Raw genomic sequence first — 18,398 nt, 5'->3', positions numbered from 1 at the left:
TGGAGGCAGATCCCCTCGAAGTGTTCAACCCTAATTTTTTCTTACTATTTTCCCTTCTTAACCTTGTTTCTCCACGATAAAACCCAAAGGTCTCATCATTTGGAGCCGGCGTTCTTGTGGATGCCATTAACCTGCGAACAAAAGCAAGATCTTGGAATTCCTGATCATCACTCATACGTAATGGCCTCAAAAAATTCAGCACAATCCCAGATAGAAGCTAGGCTAAAGGCTGAACTTAGCGAAATGTGTAAGTCCCATTTGAATAGATCCCGGCATCGCTCTCTAAACTACTCATTACATCTTCCCACAAAGAGAGGTAAGATGATGCCTCCACATTAGCTAATTGTAGGGAGCATACATGCGCAAAGGAGGTTACCAAGGAGAGCGTGATTGTGGTCCTTCTCAGTGAAGGTGGAATATCCTCGGTGGGACAGTGATGACCCTACCAGTTAGGTTTCTAGGGCTAAAAAATACTTTCCTTTTACCGCACTCCAAAAACATCAAAAGTTGAGATTGCTTCTATTAGTTTGGATGGCGATGCTATTCAATGGTATGACTGGTTTGAAGCTCATTATGGAATGCTTTCATGGGCAGAAATTGTTTCTAGATTCCTTGTCTGATTTGGGCCCACTAGATATGTGAATATCGATGGAGAGCTTGCTAAAATATGCCAAACTAGCACTTACTTGGAGTACCAGACACGATTTGAGTAGCTATCAAATAGCACTAAAGATTGGAACAAAAGCCAACTCGTTAGCACTTTTATTGAAAATCTCCTACCTGAAATTCAGCATTGGTCAAAGTACGCCGGCCACGAACTATGACTGCTGCAATTTCCTATGCACGATTAGAAGAAGAGAATATGGGAGAAGAATAACATCGCTCCAACAAGACCATTAGCAAGTAGAATGTTAGCAGCACTATCACACCACCTACTCCTTGTAATCCCCTTGCCAAACGATTGACTAATAAGGAACTTAAAGAGAGAATGACAAATGGTTTGTGCTGGCATTGTGATGAAAAGTGGCATAGAGGGCACCGTCGCAAAAAGGGATGACTGTTGATGATTGAACCAATGGAGGAGCCAAAAGAGGTTGAGGATGAACCCCCTTATTCAAATCAGGAAGGTATGGAATTTGATGATAATGATGAATCTATTACTTCTTTAGATCATGCTTTAAATGGTTATGCTAATCCTCAAACCATGAAAATTAGTGGATTCCTAAAACGCCAATATGTTACTATCTTAATTGATACAAGTAGCACTAATAATTTCATGAATTGCTAAACAGCTAGCCTATCCTGTGGAGCAATGTGAATAGTTTGATGTGAAGCTTGTAGATGGAAGGATCTTGACATGTCAAAGCAAGTATCCGAAGGTTAAACTTACTATGCAAAACCATGGCTTGTGTGTTGATTTCTTTTTGCTACCACTAAAAGACTATGAAGTGGTTTTAGGAGATATAACTTGGAATTTCTCTAAACTTGTTATGAAGTTTGCTGTGAATAGCCAGAGAGTGACTCTTAAAGGCAAACGTTGTGGTAATGTCACTACAATTACAAACCATCATATGGCGAAGCACCTTAGAAAGGAGCAACATGGCTGCTTGGTACAACTTCGAGCACCAAAGTGACAACATCAATATGGCCAGGATGAAGGGCTAGACTCTCTTATTTTGGAATTTCTTGACCTATTTGCAAAGCCACGGGGATTGCCACCTCAATGAACACATGATCGTCGTATTCCTCTATTGCCAAGTAGTGCCCCTACTAATGTTTGTCCTAATCACTATCCTTATTTTTAGAAAGCAAAAATAGAAAATATAGTGAAAGAAATGTTAGATGCGAGCATAATTCAACCAAGTGTCAATCCATAATTTAACCAATTTTCTATAATTGATTTCAAACGATCCCAATTATCCAAAACCAACTTTTTTATGGATTAAATCATTCATTTGATACGAAACTTTTAATTAAAATATAGATAAAATGATCATATGAGTATAAAATTTAGTTAAAATAAAAATGTCCAAAAATTCTCAAACAAATTTTAAAAATAACAAAAGCAATTTACAAAATATTTTATTATTTTTCAATTGTCATGTACAATAAGATTGTTCTTGTAAAGTGAATTTTGAAATATAATAATTAAGTAAAATAATTATAATTTTTTGTATTTTGTTATAATATTTAAAATTTGAACTATTTTGTATTTTTATTATTTTAATCATATTTATTAAATTGTTATTTGATTCAAGGACAAAAATGAACATTTGTTTAATCAACTTTTTAATTTGTCTTAGTTTTAGATTTTTTTTTTATTTTTTGGGATAACAAAACAAATCTATTAAAGACATAAATAATTACAAAGGATGGAGGATAAGAAATCCTCCCAGAAAGACACAAAGAACTATCAAACTTGTTAAAGCTTGATATATATTGTTAGTCCACGACCTAGCAACTTAAGCTTTTAGGTAAAGTGATAATCTAACATAGTATCAGAGCTGGTTTGCAGGAGGTCCTGGGTTCTAGTTTTGTTGTCCGCATTTATTCTGTGGTGTTTAAAAAAATTGTTGTATTCCCTATAATAGGTGTTATTTATCGTGTGTTCTCCACGTGCTGTCGGGTTGCACGTGTGAGGGAGTGTTAAAGCTTGACATACATTGTCGGTCCACAACCTAACAGCTTAAGCTTTTAGGTAAAGTGATAATCTAACAAAACTAAAAACACAATTACTTCAAAGTTGCCTTCCAATCTCTTTGGATATTGGACAGTGTTAGACCCTCAAAAAACCCAAAAGACACTGCCCAAAAAGAAGCATAACAAGTAACTTTCTCCTAAAGCAAAAATGGAGAAGCCTCCTGATTTTGAAAATTCTATCATTCCTTTTGAGCCACAGTAGCACTGTACTGTATAAACTGCACAATGCCAAAAATCCTTCCACTTTCATTCTTCCCAAAACTTCACCATCAAAAAAATCATGAATAGATTCCTGAGCCACCAAATCCTCTCCAAAATATAAAAAAGGATTCTTGCACATGTATCTCGCAACCTTACAACGAAAGAAGAAATGGCTAGAAGTCTCGTTTGACTCACTGCACAACATGCAAATGTCTGGACCAAGGGCTTTGTTGACCTTCTTAACTGAGCCACCAAACCTCTCCAAAATATGAAAACAGATTGTTGCACATGTATCTCACAACCTTACAATGAAGGAAGATATGGCTAGAAGTCTCTTTTGACTTGCTGCACAACATGCAAATGTCTGGACCAAGGGCTTTGTATGGCGATTTTCTTTGTAAAACATTCGTATTGATCTTATTGAGAAGAGTCTATATGAAAGCCCAGATTTTTAAAAAAACCTTTGCTTTCCAAACAACCTTGTTTAAAAGGAAGGGACGAGCATTTGTGTATTTAGCAACATTAGAAAGGAAATACTTTGAATAGAAAGACTCCAAAGTGTCCCTAGTCCAAAGCGCTGCATCACCCGCAAATTTGGCAAGAAAGAATCCAACACACCCTGCAAACAAGTTAACTCTATCAACCTCTCTTTCATTGAGACTCCTGAAAAAGTGCAAATGCCAAGAAAGAGAGCATCCCCCCCCCCCCCCCCCAAAAAAAAAATAAAATAAAATAAAATAAAATAAAATGCTGTAATTGGTGCCTCGTGAACTGAAGAAAGTCTATACAAACGCAGCACCAACATCTCCAATGAAGACTCACCAACCCACATATCCTTCATAAACAAATTTTATCCCCAATCTCCACTTTGAAGTGTGTGAAAGTAAAGCAAAGACAAGCTACCTATGAAACAAACATCCAAGAGCTTGCATGATTAGCATTGCCACTCCCTTTGGAATCTCACCCATTCCTGTGCATTCCATATTTACTCTTTATTACCCAATGCAATAACGGATTAGATTCTAAAGGAATCTCCATAACGTTTCCCAATTAAGCAGATTTTTTTAGACACCACATTACCAAGCCCTAGAACCCCTTCGGACTTGGCCTCCTAACAACATCTCAGGCTTCCCAGCTAACTAGGTGGTCCCTCTTATTCTCCTTGGTACCAGACCACAAGAAATCTCTTATAATCTTCTCCAACTTCCTAGCCACCCTAGAAGGTAATTTGAAAAGAGATAAAAAAATATATGGGAATATTGGCAAGGGAAGCAATAACAAGTGACTTTTGCCCCCTAATGAGAGACTTGCCTTCTTCCACCAGTCTAATCTTTTGCCCACTTTCTTGATCACGATATCCTTGGGGGGGGGGGGGGGAGACAACAAAATCAGACAAAGGATCAACCCCTTCGCGGAAGACCAAGATGTAATAACAACCAAGAAAATGACTCGCCACCTGTTAAAGATCTAAAAGCCTCTAATACCCTAATCCACAAATTGATACCCGCTAAGCCACTCTTAGTTTTAGATATATATTAACCAAACAGCTTGCTAATTTTTGGATTTTAGTTTCTGATTCTGGTTTTTAGTCATCGTTCCTGGTTTTTGCTTTCATAATTTTTGGCAGTGATACCAAATGCCTCCTAACTTTCAATGGAATAACTACTAGAGGTAGCTTAGTGGTGAGGGCTTGCTCCCATGTGATTTGGAGGGTAGGTTATTTGAATGTCAATGATGCAGCATGGCATGGCTAGATTTCATTCATGTCATGTAATCTCGGGCCTCAAACTCAATGTGAAAATGCCCTCCATGGCAATGGGATCAAGCTATGGCTCAGCCTCCTTGAGGAAGCACAAAATGCTTCAAACCAAGCAACCGATACCCCTAAAAGCCACAGAAGGATGACAGCATCAAACTACAGAAGCTTACAAAACTTGCAGTAACATTCCTTTTAGTCATTGTTGGACAACAGAAAAGATTTCAGGCTAAATAAATGCATCCAGAATGTAAAATAATGTAATTTAGAATGGATAGTGATTTCTCAGAATAAACTCCACACTTACAGTGTCGAAAGATTCCTCAGAATTCCTATTTTTGGTGACAATATTCCAGAAAAGCCCATGGATGACAATGTTCTGCAAAGAAGGAAAATATATATATATATATATATATATATATATATATATATAAGCATACAACAACAATTTAAGAAACAAAATTAGGCAACTAAAAGAACATGAACTACCACAATTCATGATATTACAGAGATGTCAGCAACACAAATTTTGGAAGTGTAACACTGGTTGAAGAATAGGAAAGAAAAGGCACAAAAAGAGCAACTCACACTGAAATAACAACAGAATTAACATCACAGTTAACATTGGACCAAGTGCATGGGTTAACTTGATTCGGATTCCAATCTGAAAGCTGATTGGGCAAAGCATTCAACGAACTCCTCAATGCAATGAGTGCATCCCCTGAAATGGAAAATAGGATCCACCATGCACAATTGAGCTACCTAATTATTCAGAATTTCAATGTACATTTTAAAACATGTGCAAGCAGATAAGTTCTCATTGTCCAAAAACAAAAGATATAAGAAAAGATATGGAAAATGTTTGTAAAATTTATTTCACGGTATCATTGTCATGCCCAGCAAAACATTGAGAGAGAGAGAACCTATCCACGTCATTAAGAAAACTGCATATTAATGTTAACCTTTACTTTTGAAAAATATATTTAACTCATTCTAAATGATGCAAATATTTATGATGCAACATTCAGACCATCAAATCAAACGTTGTAAGTTTTATATTCTTGCAAGAAGCAATAGAAAGGACTAGAGGGCAAAACAGAGGCACTCATAAGGTTGTCACAAAGAAAAACATTAGAGAGGTAATGTAGAAGGATATAAAAAAATGCAGGGAGGGTCAAACAGATAAATTGAAAATTTTAAAAAAGATCATTCTATCTTGTATTGAATCTTCTATCTTTGTAAGTTCTAGGACAGACATGTACTTAAACTACGCTCACTTCACTCACTACTTAAATTTACATAAATTGAATTTTTTACATGAAACGCACATGCATATCATAAAATTAATTATAAAATTTACACAGAATAATAGATTTATCAATCTTTTGTCAAATTAAAACATTATGTAAACAACAATATATTCAATTTTTAAAAAATATATTTAACTACTGTTGAAATATTTGCTAAATTGGAAGACCAAATCAAATGATAGGTCTCTCCCTCTAATTATAATATATATATATATAAATATATATATGCATATATATATATATATATATATATATATATATGCCAAGTACATAACAATTATCATAATACCCAAACTAACTCACACTCTAACTCACATTACTAACACAATAACACAATGCTAAATGACTAAAGTAACCAGTAACACTCCCCCTCAAGCTAGAGCATAGATATCATATGCTCCTAGCCTGTACAAATGAATTTAACACAAGCACTAGTCCTTCGTGAAAAAATCACCAAGCTGTAATTCAGAGTCCACGTGAATGGCTGTAATGAGTTTCTGCAAAAAGTTTCTCTGGAACAAAGTAACAATCAATTTTAATGTGTTTTGTCAACTAATAGAAGGCCAGGTTGGAGGCAATATGAATAGCAACTTGATTATCATACAGGGCTGAGAATGTGGAAAACCAAGTTCTTCCAGCATCTTCTTTACCCATACAAGTTCACATGTTGTGTGGACCATGGCTTGAGACTCTAACTCAGCAGTCATCAGTCATCACACAACTGGGCTGCGACATTTTGTTTCTTACTCTTCGAGGATACCAAGTTAGGGTCTTCACAAGGTGATCTAACCCAATCTGTATTTGTATATCCCTGAAATATAAGTGTGACTAGGGGTGAGCATTCGGTTGGTATAGGTAATTCGGTCAATTAACCGAATTACCTCAAAATTTTCAGGTTAGGGATTTAGCCAAACTGAACGGAACTATGATATTAACCAATTTTGTACCAACTGAACCAAACTTTCAGTTAATTCGGTTAACCAAGTCAAAACAAATTGAATTTTTAATAAACAATTTAAAAAATAAAGCAGTGAATGGTGAACCATTTCAAATTCTACATAAATAATTTTAAATAAAGAAGGCCAAAAATAAAAAAAATTTATAAACATAAAATTTTACAAAGAGAAGAAGAGAATCGGTGATTCAGTGAACCTTGTTCAGATCTGTGGTTAGTCGATGAATGGAAGAGGGCAAAGAGCCTAGGGTTTCGGCCTTCGGAAGCAGCAAGCCGTCCAAGGCTCCAAGCTTTGAGTTTGAGAGCTCAGACCAGGGGGAGTTGGCAGTTAAGGAGTGGAGGACTGCCAAATTGGGGAGTGGCTAATGGGAGAGGACCAAGGTCGAGGTGATGCAGTGACATCATAACCAACAAAATTGAAGCGATGAAGACGATTTCGATTGTGAATCGCGACGATGACGAAGACTGATCACTAAAGACTCGATTTTGAAGTCTGAAGATAGCTCAAACTTCAAAACTAGAGGGAGATTTGAGAAGAGGAAGACTCGAAGAGTGGAAGTAGAAGTCTCTGAACTGATTTAGGGTTAAGGCCCTTAATCGTCGATAAAAGTGTGTAGAACTGATTTTAATGTACATATAATATAACAACAACAACAACAACAAAGCCAAGCCTTAGTCCCACTAAGTGGGGTTGGCTATATGAATCCTTTTCCGCCAATTTATGTGGTCATGGACCATTTCTTTTGATAGATTCAAGGATATTAAATCCTCACTCACTATCTCCTCCCAAGTTATTTTAGGTCTACCCCTACCCCTTCTACTACCCTCCACAGTAACTAAGTCACTCTTCCTCACAGGTGCACTATGTGACCTACGTTGCAAGTGTCCATACCATCTGAGTCGTCCCTCCCTAATCTTATCTTCTATAAAAGCTACACCTAGCTTACCACAAATATGTTTATTCCTTAATTTATCTTTCAATATTATAATATTTAATTATTATTAATATATATATCATTCCGTTAATTCGGTTAACTGAATTTAATAAATCTCCAAACCGAACCGAAAACCAAAAACCAAATATTAACTAAAATAGAAACAGAACCAAACTGATTTATTTTTTAAACGAACCGAACAGAACTAACGGAAATGGCTCAATAATTTGATTAATTTGGTTTTGACCGAATTATGCTTGCCCCTAAGTGTGACCATGAACCTGAGCACTCCCAGTGCACCATTGAGGTGTCTTAAGATACAAATGACTACATCTTAGTGACTTGTTCTCGGAAAATCAAGAAACTAGCTCACAACACCTGTTGTGAAAGATATATCTCGTAGAGTGACCATGAGAGAGTTCAACTTTCCAATGAGTCTACAATACAAATCACCCACTGCAGCACTAACTTGCTATTAGGATCATGGGTGTATCAACACGTTCAAAACCCAGCCCAATCTCATCTAAAAGGTCAAGAATACAATTTGTGACAATGGTCCCTATATGAAATCTACAAACTTTTACATCTAAGAAGTATTTCAATGGTCCTAAATCTTTGGTTTGAAATTTTGTCTATAGAAAATGCTTCAAGTGCTTGATAATCATCTAGAGTAATCACAATATCATCTACACAACAAGCAAAATCCTACCAAAAGCAATATGACAATAAAATACAGAGTAATCTACTGCACCCCTTTCAAGTACTATGACACTGGATTGACCAAACCATACCCAACGAGATTGCTTTAAACCATACAATGATTTCTTGAGTCGGCAAACTAATCCCGACTCCCCTTAAGCAACAAACCCAAATGGTTGCTCCATATAGACCTCGTCCTGAAGATCACCATATAGGAAGGCATTCTTAACATCTAATTGGTGTAGAGGCCAATAACACAAGTGGTGGCTACAAAGATAAATGAATGAGGTAAGTTTGGGAACCGGGAAGAATGTATCAAAATAATACAAACCATACATATAAGCATATCCCTAAGCTACAAGGCAAGCCTTCAAATGAGCCACAAAATCGTCAAGATTTAGTTGCACAGTATACACCCAACAACAACCAACCATAGACTTATCAGTAGGAAGAGGTAGCAATTCCCAAGCATCATAATCATGTAACTATTAGATTACCACTTTAAATAAAAGCTTAAGTTGTTAGGTTGTAGGCAAACAATGTAAATCAAGCCTTAACACTCCCCTGCATGTACATTCTGATGCACTTGGAGAGATAGACACACAACGAATAACACCCATATTGGGAACACAATAATTTTAACAAACTTATATCAAAAGCAGGCAACAAGAGTAGAACCCAAGACCTCCTAGCAACCATAGCTCTCATGCCATGTTAGATTACCACTTCACCAAAATCTTAAGCTACTAGGTTGTGGGCCAACAATGTATATCAAACCTTAACAATAACGAACACATCTTTCCAACCATCCTCCACCCACAATTGTTGCGCAAACAAATTTAAGAAGAGCTGCAAAGGATAGAGTACTAACAAAACAGTTAGATAAAGGTGGTAAGAAACCATAGCACACAAAATTAAAGCTTAGATGTTGTGTGTAGGTCTATTTACCTTTCCGAAGGCTAGGCAAAGGAAAGGACTTATCAAGGTAGAAAGGGCTCCAGGAATCAAAATAGTATGTTGTATACTCAAAGGATTTAACATAAATAAAAAACAATGCAAGGTAAGAATATAACAGTGATACCCTTAGAGTACATGGATAGCCTAGAAAAATACAATTTATGCCATGAGGATCCAACTTATCCACCCCAGGGTTAGTTGATGAACAAAGGGCATGCACACGAATATACAAGGGGGTAAAGAGAATAAAGGAGCATTCAGGAAGAGAACAGAGTAGGGAATTTTACCACCAAGAATAGAGGACGGTATTATGTTGACAAAAGAGGTGGCAATGAGCACAGCATCAATCCAAAACACTTTAGGGACATTCATATAGTAAAGTAGGGCACGAGTGACTTCAAGATGCCGTCTATTTTCCTCACTACAACACCATTTTGTTGCATAGGCACAAGATCATTGATGAATTGTACTACAATTAGCCATATAGGTAGTAAATTGGGTACAAAATTACTCCTTAGCATTATAAGTATGAAGTATCCAAACAAGCAAATCAAATTGAGTCTTTATTTTTATTTTATTTTTTGGATAAAAGACAATATTATTAAAATAATAAGAAAAATACAAAATATAGGACAATAAGTCCTCCCTGGATAACAAAAGATAGAAAAAACACTATAAGCTACTCAAGGAACCAAGACAAAAAAACAAGTGTTAATTACAAAAGCATTGCCTTCAATCTCTCGTAAGGTTAGACAGTGGTAATACCCTTTTGAAAAAAAAAAATTAATAATAAGAAGCAAGAGAGTGCACCCAAGGGATGCAAAGAAAGTTCCTTTATCCCAAAGTAACCATGAGCAGGTTGAGCAACCATTAAAAATCGTAGCATTCCTCACAATTTGTAGGGTCCGAAGGATGGCAAAGCCAATCACAAACCAAAGAGCTCTTCCATTTCTGTTTTTTCCAAAACCCTACCAATAACTAGTCTCCCACCTCTCTCAAGTCCACCCACTATTCCCCCACAAGAGAGAAAAGGGCATTCTAGAGCTCCAATGCTAACTTGCAAATTGCAATGCCACAAAAATATGTGCATTTTTTTCGTTGCATGCACAAATTATGAAGTACATGACAAGACTGAGAGCTTTATGTGGCCTTCTCCTCTAAAGCAAATTCTGCATGTTAATCTTTCCAGGATCACCATCCAACCAAAAGCTCAAATCTTCCCAGGTACTTTTGCCCTCCAAAAAATCTAGTTCCAAGGAAAAAGATTAGGGGAGGGAGATTTAAAAGGTGGGATAGAAAGGATTTAGAAGAGAATGTACTCCCACACTCTTATGTCCTCATGAATGGTAGTAACATGATTGTCCAATAAAGAAATAAGGCTAGTGAGCTCTTCGACCTCTCTTTCATTGAGATTTCTGAAGAAATGGAATTCCAAAGAAGCGCCCCCCCCCCAAAAAAAAAAAAAGAAAAGAATGACTAATGGGAGCATTATGATTTATTATAAAACAAACAAATCTGGAATAAACAAGGAAATTTCAACTCCAACAATGACTCCCCCCACCCACACACCCTCCCAAAAATGGAAATTTTTTTACCTTGCCCACTTTAAATCGAATAAGAGGAAAGAAAAGGCAAGCTATCTGGGACACGAATTTCCATTGACACACTTAAGAGGCGGCCACTGCCTCTCACCTCCCACCCATGTTGTTTAATCCCATACTTGCTCCTAATTACCTTATGCCATAAGGAGTCAACTTCCAAATGGAACCTCCAAAGCCATTTGCCTAAAATGGAGATGTTTTTGGACACCACATTCCCGATCTCCAAACCTCCCTCAGACTTAGGTGTGCTAACCACATCCCAACTAACTAGGTGGCCTCTCCTACCCTCCCCAAACCCAACCAAAAAAAATCACGCATTAACCTCTGTAGCATCAGCCTCTCTAGTGATTTGATAACTTCCAAAGGAATCTTAAACAGAGAGATAACATATAGGAATGTCAGAGAGTGAGGCATTAAGTAAAGAGGCTCAGCCCGCAAGAGAGAAATAAGCCCTCTTCCAACCCTCAAATCTCCTAGCCATCTTATCTATCACAAGATCCCAGGATGCTTTAGTGTTCGGATTCCCTCAATAAAGAGAGACCAAGATATGATAAGGGGCGCTTAAGGGATTCACAACCCACTAGCGAAATGAAATTCTAAAGAGCACTCTCCCCCATATTGCTGCCTACTAATCCCACTCTTGGATATGTTAATCTTAAGGCTTGAGATTTGTTTAAAAAACAATTAGCAACAAAAAGACTTCTTGAAATTTAGCAAAATTGTCCTCAAAAAGAAACAAATTGGGGGTGAGAAATCTCCACTTCCTCCCTCCCCACATGCAAACCACTAATAACTCCCTTACCCTAACTACAGAGAAGGATCCTATTAAGAGTGCCATTAGCTAGGGTGAACAAGAATGAGGAGACTGGTCCCCTTGTCTAGGACCTCCAAAGGCCCTAAACCACTATCTAGGTTGACCATTGATGATGACAAACAAATGAGTAGATCTAAGGCAACCCCTTAATCCACTTTCTCCATTGGTCCTCGAAGCCTTTTTTACCCAACACCGTTTCTAAAAAAACTCTAGTTGACCATGTCGTAAGCTTTCTCGAGATCCACTTTAAAGAGAATCCCCTTCCTACCACTCCTCCTCAGTTCCTCAACCACCTCATTACCCACCAGTATTGCATCAAGGATTTGTCTATCATGGATGAATGCGAATTGTGCCATGGTTAGAACTTCTCATTGGATTTTGTACAAGCTAGTAACTAGGCTTATCAGTCTAAATTCCTTGACTCTTCTAGCTCTCACTTTTTCTAGAATGACGGTGACAAAAATGGAGCCTGCGCTAATATTGACCACACGCTCGCAATGGAAGTCATCAAAAAAAATGTAGGATATCAACTTCCAACACTCTCCCATTTTCCTAGAAAAATTCCATCAAGTCGTTAAGGCCTCTACGCATATCAAAGACAGATTTTCTAATTTCTTCAACCTCAAAAGGCTTTTCCAGCCACCTAGCAAATCTCTCTTATAAAGGTTTGTCACTTAGCTTCCAAACATTTATAGCAAATCTGAACAAAGTGTAGGTTCCTAACTCCATTCAAGAAGCCATTTAAATTCCAGAATGGAAGTCTGCAGTATGGGAAGCAATATAAGCACTAAAGAAAAATGGAACTTGGGAGATTTTAGACATACCGAGTGGAAACATCCAGTAGGATGTAAATCGATATTCACCATCAAATACAAGGCTGATGGAAGCGTGGACAAAGTTAAAGTGCGACTTGTTGCAAAAGAGTTCACTCAATCCTATGGCATCGACTACCAAGAGATGTTTGCTCCCATAGCCAAATTAAACACTATTCAAGTACTACTATCATTGGCTGTCAATCTTGACTAGCCTCTTCACCAACTTGATGTTAAGAATGCCTTTCTCAATGGAGACCTTACAGAAGAAGTCTACATGAACATTCTTCCTGACTTTGAAACACAGGCAACTATGAATAAGGTATGTAAGCTCAAGAAATCCCTTTATGGACTGAAGCAATCCCCGAGAGCTTGGTTTGACAGGTTCAACAAAACAGTGAAGAAGTATGGGTATTCTTAGTGTCAAGCAGATCACACTTTGTTTATCAAACACTCAACCGAAGGAAAATTAGCAATTCTCATTGTGTATGTAGATGACATCATCTTAACAGGTGATTATGAAGACGAACTGATCAAGCTCAAAACCTTAATTGCCAAAGAATTCAAAACCAAGGATCTTACGAGCTTAAAATACTTCCTTGGAATGGAAGTAGCCCAGTCAAGAAAGGGAATTTCAGTGTCACAATGTAAGTATGTACTAAATCTTCTTAAAGTGATAGGAGTGCTTAGGTGCAAACTAGCTGAAACACCCATGGACTCAAGTACTAAGCTTGGAGCTAATAAGGACAATGTTTTAGTGGACAAAAGCAGATATCAAAGACTTGTTGGGAAGCTGATTTATCTCTCACAAACCAGACCTGATATTGGGTTCTCGATTAGTGTAATCAGTCAATTCGTGAATATGGAAGTTGTCAACCAGATACTGAGGTACCTTAAAATGACACCAGGTAAAGGCTTGTACTTTATGAAAAACACAAGGAAAGATATGAAAGTGTTCGCAAATGCTAACTGGGCCAGATCAATAACTGACCGAAGGTCAACATCTAGTTATTGTACGTATGTGTGGGGAACCTAGTAACATGACGAAGTAAGAAACAACCAATAGTTTCTCAGAGCAGTGTAGAAGCGGAGTTCAAAGCTATGGCACTCGGAACTTGTGAGGGAATATGGCTGGAAAGACTAATAAGGGAACTAGGAATCATCACTTCTAAACCAATGAAGGAATTTTGTGACAATCAATCAGCTATTAACATTGCAAAGAATCTAGTGCATCACGACAGGACAAAACATGTGGAGATAGATTGCCACTTCATAAAGGAGAAGATAGAAAATGAGACAGTAAGTCCGCTATAAACACCGACAAGTTAGCAAATAGTAGATATCCTCACTAAAGTTCTACCAAGGAAGAATTTTGAAGATTTGGGTACCAAGCTTGGCTTGATTAACATCTATGCCTAGCTTGAGGGGGAGTGAGGAAATACCCAATCCCTGATTTTTAGGGATACCGTTGCAGCAATTCTGATTTTATTATTAGTTGACTACGTTAATTTAGGAATAAAGAGATTCTGGAAAATTCCTTATATCTCTATTACTTTGTTTCCTATTTTGTAGTTTCCTATATTTGGCTAGTTTCCTAATTTTGTGGTAATTAGTATTTTGTTACCGAATATAGAGAAAGGAACTTTTCTTCCTTCCATTATATACAAGCTGTACATTTATCATTAAAAAATAAGAGAATTATTTTCTTCTCTAAAATCAACAGTAATGAAGGGCAGGTTAGTGTCACAAAAAATGGCTGGTGTAACTTTTTGAATGTGAGGGGAGGTCCACATATTTTTGCTATACATCAAGGGAGGCTGGTAAGTTTTGCCCTAAAAATAATCTAAATACGACGTTTTGTTCTTGCTATTGAAATCTACCTATTGATATAATTGAGTGTGAGGGGAGGTCCACATATTTTTGCTATGCATCAAGGGAGGCTGGTAAATTTTTCCCTGAAAATAATCTAAATACGACTTTTTGTTCTTGCTATTAAAATCTACCAATTGATATAATTGAATAATCAAGAAACTAAATAATTTAAATATGTTTACTGAATATTATTCACTCGCAATTGCATGCAACAAACATGACCAATTAACTAGAATTAATTAACGTATCAGAAATGCATAGTGCTGTACCTTGTGAATCAGACAACACAGAAGAATGCAAACAAGCCAGTATCAAAACTGCAAGAAACAGTTCCATCTGCACTGATATTATTCCCAGTGATCAATGCAATAAAACACATGATCCCCAGCAAGTGCATGAGCGTGTACCATCTCTGCAAAACATCACAGCACAGAAAATAATTAAAAATTAAAATTCAAGATAAATTGTCATAATGAAATAGTTTATTTAGAATTGTCATAATGAAATAGTTTATTTAGAAAGTAAAAGGGCAAGTCTTGCAGCAAGTAGCATGCATATGTTTGACAGAGAAAGAACAAAGAGGAAAAAAGTTCGTCAACAAGAAAGGGAAAATATGCAGACTAAACCTAGCCGAATTTGTCAATGTCGCACTTGTCACCTATGAGAGCCTAAAACAAGGCAACGCTGTATTCACCAACCTTCGTATTTTTTTTTATAAACGAAGAGGAAAGAGGAAATATGCAAATGAGGGTGGTAAAGCATCCTCCACTAAACAAAGGAAATCATAAACTAATTCAGCAAAGCTCTCCAGTATCTTTGCATATCGACTAAAGAAACATTTCTTAAAAACACAACACCAAAGCAAAGTTAAGAAGACTACCCGGCTCCATAAAAGACCAGTAAGGGTAGCAAAACCCTCAGAAGTTCCAACATTGTGCTCCAACCAAATTCACAAAATCACCCAAAAAGCAGATCTCCAGAGAGCCTTACCCTCCTGTTCAGCCAAAACGAAGTCGAAGTAAAAGGGGGGACCAAAAACTCTTCTCCCAACTGTTTTCCCCTGGGTCCCTCAACTACTATATCCTCAGGGAATTTCTAGCACAAGAAATTCCAAGTCTTCACTTCCGCAGGTCTCAAATAAAGAAAACTACAAGACTCAAATTTCCAATTTCCTTACTCTTTTCTCACATTTCCACGGCTACCAAAATAAGAATCGCGAAATTCACCCCAAAAGTAAGAATCGCAAACATCAGAATCTAGCCAACCAGAGTAACCCAATAGAACAAACAAGAAACCAACAGAACTCCAAGAAGAAGAACGAGAATAGATACCTCAAACTGCGAATTTTCTCGGGAAAGCAGCAATGAGATGGGGACGACCAAATCAGAGTAAGGCCTTCCCAAGGATTCAGCTGAGACGAGCAACGGGAGCGAATCCAAAAAGAGGTTTCTGCCCTTGGATCCTCCTCCTTGGATCGTAATTTCGCGAACAACAGAAGTTTCGATCAATAATTACGATCATTCAAGTCGTATTATTTATTTTTTTATTTTATTTTTTTTTTTTTTGGAGGATGGCGGGTGGGGGTTGCCGAGAGGAAGAACTGTTATGGAGAAAGTGAACTTTACAGCAGTCAACAGGAGAAGGAGTGGCTTCCTGTACCTCCGAGTCGTCTTCTAGACTACGAATTTACCTTTTTTCCGCCAGCTCTGGCTGCTGCTTGCCTGGCCTCGCGGTAGCGGCCCTTGTCATCATCAGCTGGGCCAGACAAGCAGAGGAATGGGGGGAGAGAGAGAGAGAGAGAGGAACCAGCTGTGGTCTGTGCATCTTGTGGGAAATGGCATTGTCTTTTTCTTCCATTTGTTGCAATCTTGAGCGTGACATAAAATGATTTGGGGAATTTCGGGGAAAGTCCATGCACCATGCTGTTGTGTTTTCGTTTAGGAGATCCAAAGGCTATAATTTAGGTTTATTTTTATAAATTTAAATAAAATATGACATAATTTTTCTGTTAAATTTTGTATAAAAAAAATTGGATGGAAATACATGTATCATCAACTCGTAATAATATATTTAAATGTAAAGTTTAAATTTTAAATTTCCAAATGTAAGTTACTACTTGTTACTATAGGCGAGTATTCAAATAAGTAGTAATATGTCATACAATATGCTACATGTTATAATATGTGGCTCATATATTGAGGGAACGCGTGTACAAAAAGAAAACATGGTTCAAAACATTAAAATCACAAGTATCTTTGTGAATAATGAATAAATTAGGAAGGTGGATAAACGTAGGAGATTTTATTTTATTCTATAGGGAGATTATTTCCTTATTTAAATTAGTTGATTGTATTATAAAAGATTGGGATGTACATACGTAAATTCAATGGAAGAATTATTCAAATAGAATTCTTCTTACATGGTATCAGAGGTAAGGTTTAGCTAACTATGGCAAACGAAGTCGCCATCAACAGCAAAGTGTTGAGTTCCTCTGAAACTCTCGACGACAACTCTAACATCATCTCAACCGTGAGTTTGCAGGGTTAGACAAAATGGCTTTTCCACTCTCAGTGGAGAAATTGAACTAAAAAAATTTCCGTGAATGGTCTCAGTCCATTAAACTAGTGATAGAAGAAAAATGGTGGTTAGGATACCTTACTAGCGAACGGAAGAAGCCAACCACAACCGACATTGCAGCTCTGCAAAAATGGAAAGCCGAGAATTCCACGGTGACGACATGGCTCATAAATTCGATGAAGCCCTCAATCGGCTTGTTCCTTCCAATGGTGAAGGATGTCTGGGACTCAATTCGTGAGACATACTATGACGCCAAAAGTTACTTCCAAATTTTTTAGATTAAGACCCGACTGTGGCAACTGCGGCAAGGAGAAAGGGAGGTCACCGAGTACTTCATGGAGATGACCACCCTCTAGCAGGAACTTGACCTCAGTGTTGATGAAGAGTGGGAATGCTCTGGCGACAACATACGGTACAAATGAGAGGGTGTTCGAGTTTTTGGCGAGTCTCAATCATGACCTAGATGATGTACAAGGGAGGATCCTTGGCCGGCATCCCCTACCTTTGACTCGGGAGGTCTTCACAGAGGTGCGGCATGAGGAGAGTCGCCACAAAGTGATGTTGAAGACGCACGGAACTCATGAAATTCCAGCCCTAACCCGAAAAGAAATGGGGCTTGAATTTTCGGCCACAAAAAAAGAAAAATTTGGTGCGAACATTGTCAAAAGTCAGGAATTCAAAAGAAACCTGCTGGGAGATTCATGGAAAACCTACAGATTAGAAGCCAATATAATATCAAAAAAATTGTGGGTATCAGGCTACTACTGATTGTTTAACTGAAAAACCACAAGGTGAAAAAACCAACAATATTTCAAGTAGTGCATTCAGCCCTGAGTAGTTGAATCAGTTGTATAAAATGATTTCCTCAATTCAAAGATCGGGTCAGTCTTCCACTAGTTCTCTAGCTCACTGAGGTAATTATTTGTCAGCCTTAAATTCTATATCATGTTACAAACCACCATGGATAATTGACTCAGGTGCATCTGATCATATGACTGATTTTTATCAATTGTTTTCATCCTATTCACCTTATGCTAGAAATCTAAGAGTCAAAATTGCAAATAGTTCTCTCACATCAGTCGTCGATAAAGGAAATATTCGCATATCTGACTTTGTAACTTTAAAATTTGTCCTCCATGTTCCCAAATTATCTTGCATTTTGTTATCTATCAACCAGTTAACAAAAGATTTCAATTACTCGGCTAAATT

The 18,398-nt window shown here is 37.4% G+C and overlaps 1 protein-coding gene across 5 annotated transcripts in view; it reads right to left on the bottom strand.

Moving 5' to 3' along the window:
• The window catches only part of LOC131159604 (probable LRR receptor-like serine/threonine-protein kinase At5g10290), a 54,407-nt gene extending 37,961 nt beyond the window's left edge, over positions 1-16,446 (bottom strand). Inside the window, exons 1-5 of one of the 5 annotated variants that reach the window (XM_058114636.1) lie at positions 15,944-16,446; positions 15,493-15,810; positions 14,882-15,024; positions 5,246-5,378; positions 4,965-5,036 (exon numbers count right to left, since the gene is read on the bottom strand). In XM_058114636.1, coding sequence (XP_057970619.1) covers positions 4,965-5,036; positions 5,246-5,378; positions 14,882-14,948 — 272 coding nt within the window. In that variant the 5' untranslated portion in view covers positions 14,949-15,024; positions 15,493-15,810; positions 15,944-16,446. Of the gene's footprint in view, positions 1-4,964; positions 5,037-5,245; positions 5,420-6,571; positions 6,779-14,881; positions 15,025-15,492; positions 15,811-15,943 lie in introns of those variants that run through there. The other 4 variants (XM_058114637.1, XM_058114635.1, XM_058114634.1 and 1 more) reach the window with 4 other exon arrangements.
• Between the last annotated feature and the right edge of the window lie 1,952 nt (positions 16,447-18,398).

Source organism: Malania oleifera, chromosome 7 (genome assembly GCF_029873635.1).
Source record: "Malania oleifera isolate guangnan ecotype guangnan chromosome 7, ASM2987363v1, whole genome shotgun sequence".
Taxonomy (NCBI): Eukaryota; Viridiplantae; Streptophyta; class Magnoliopsida; order Santalales; family Ximeniaceae; genus Malania; species Malania oleifera.
Note: the sequence above shows the minus strand (reverse complement) of the source record. Positions and strands in the feature narration are given on the sequence as shown.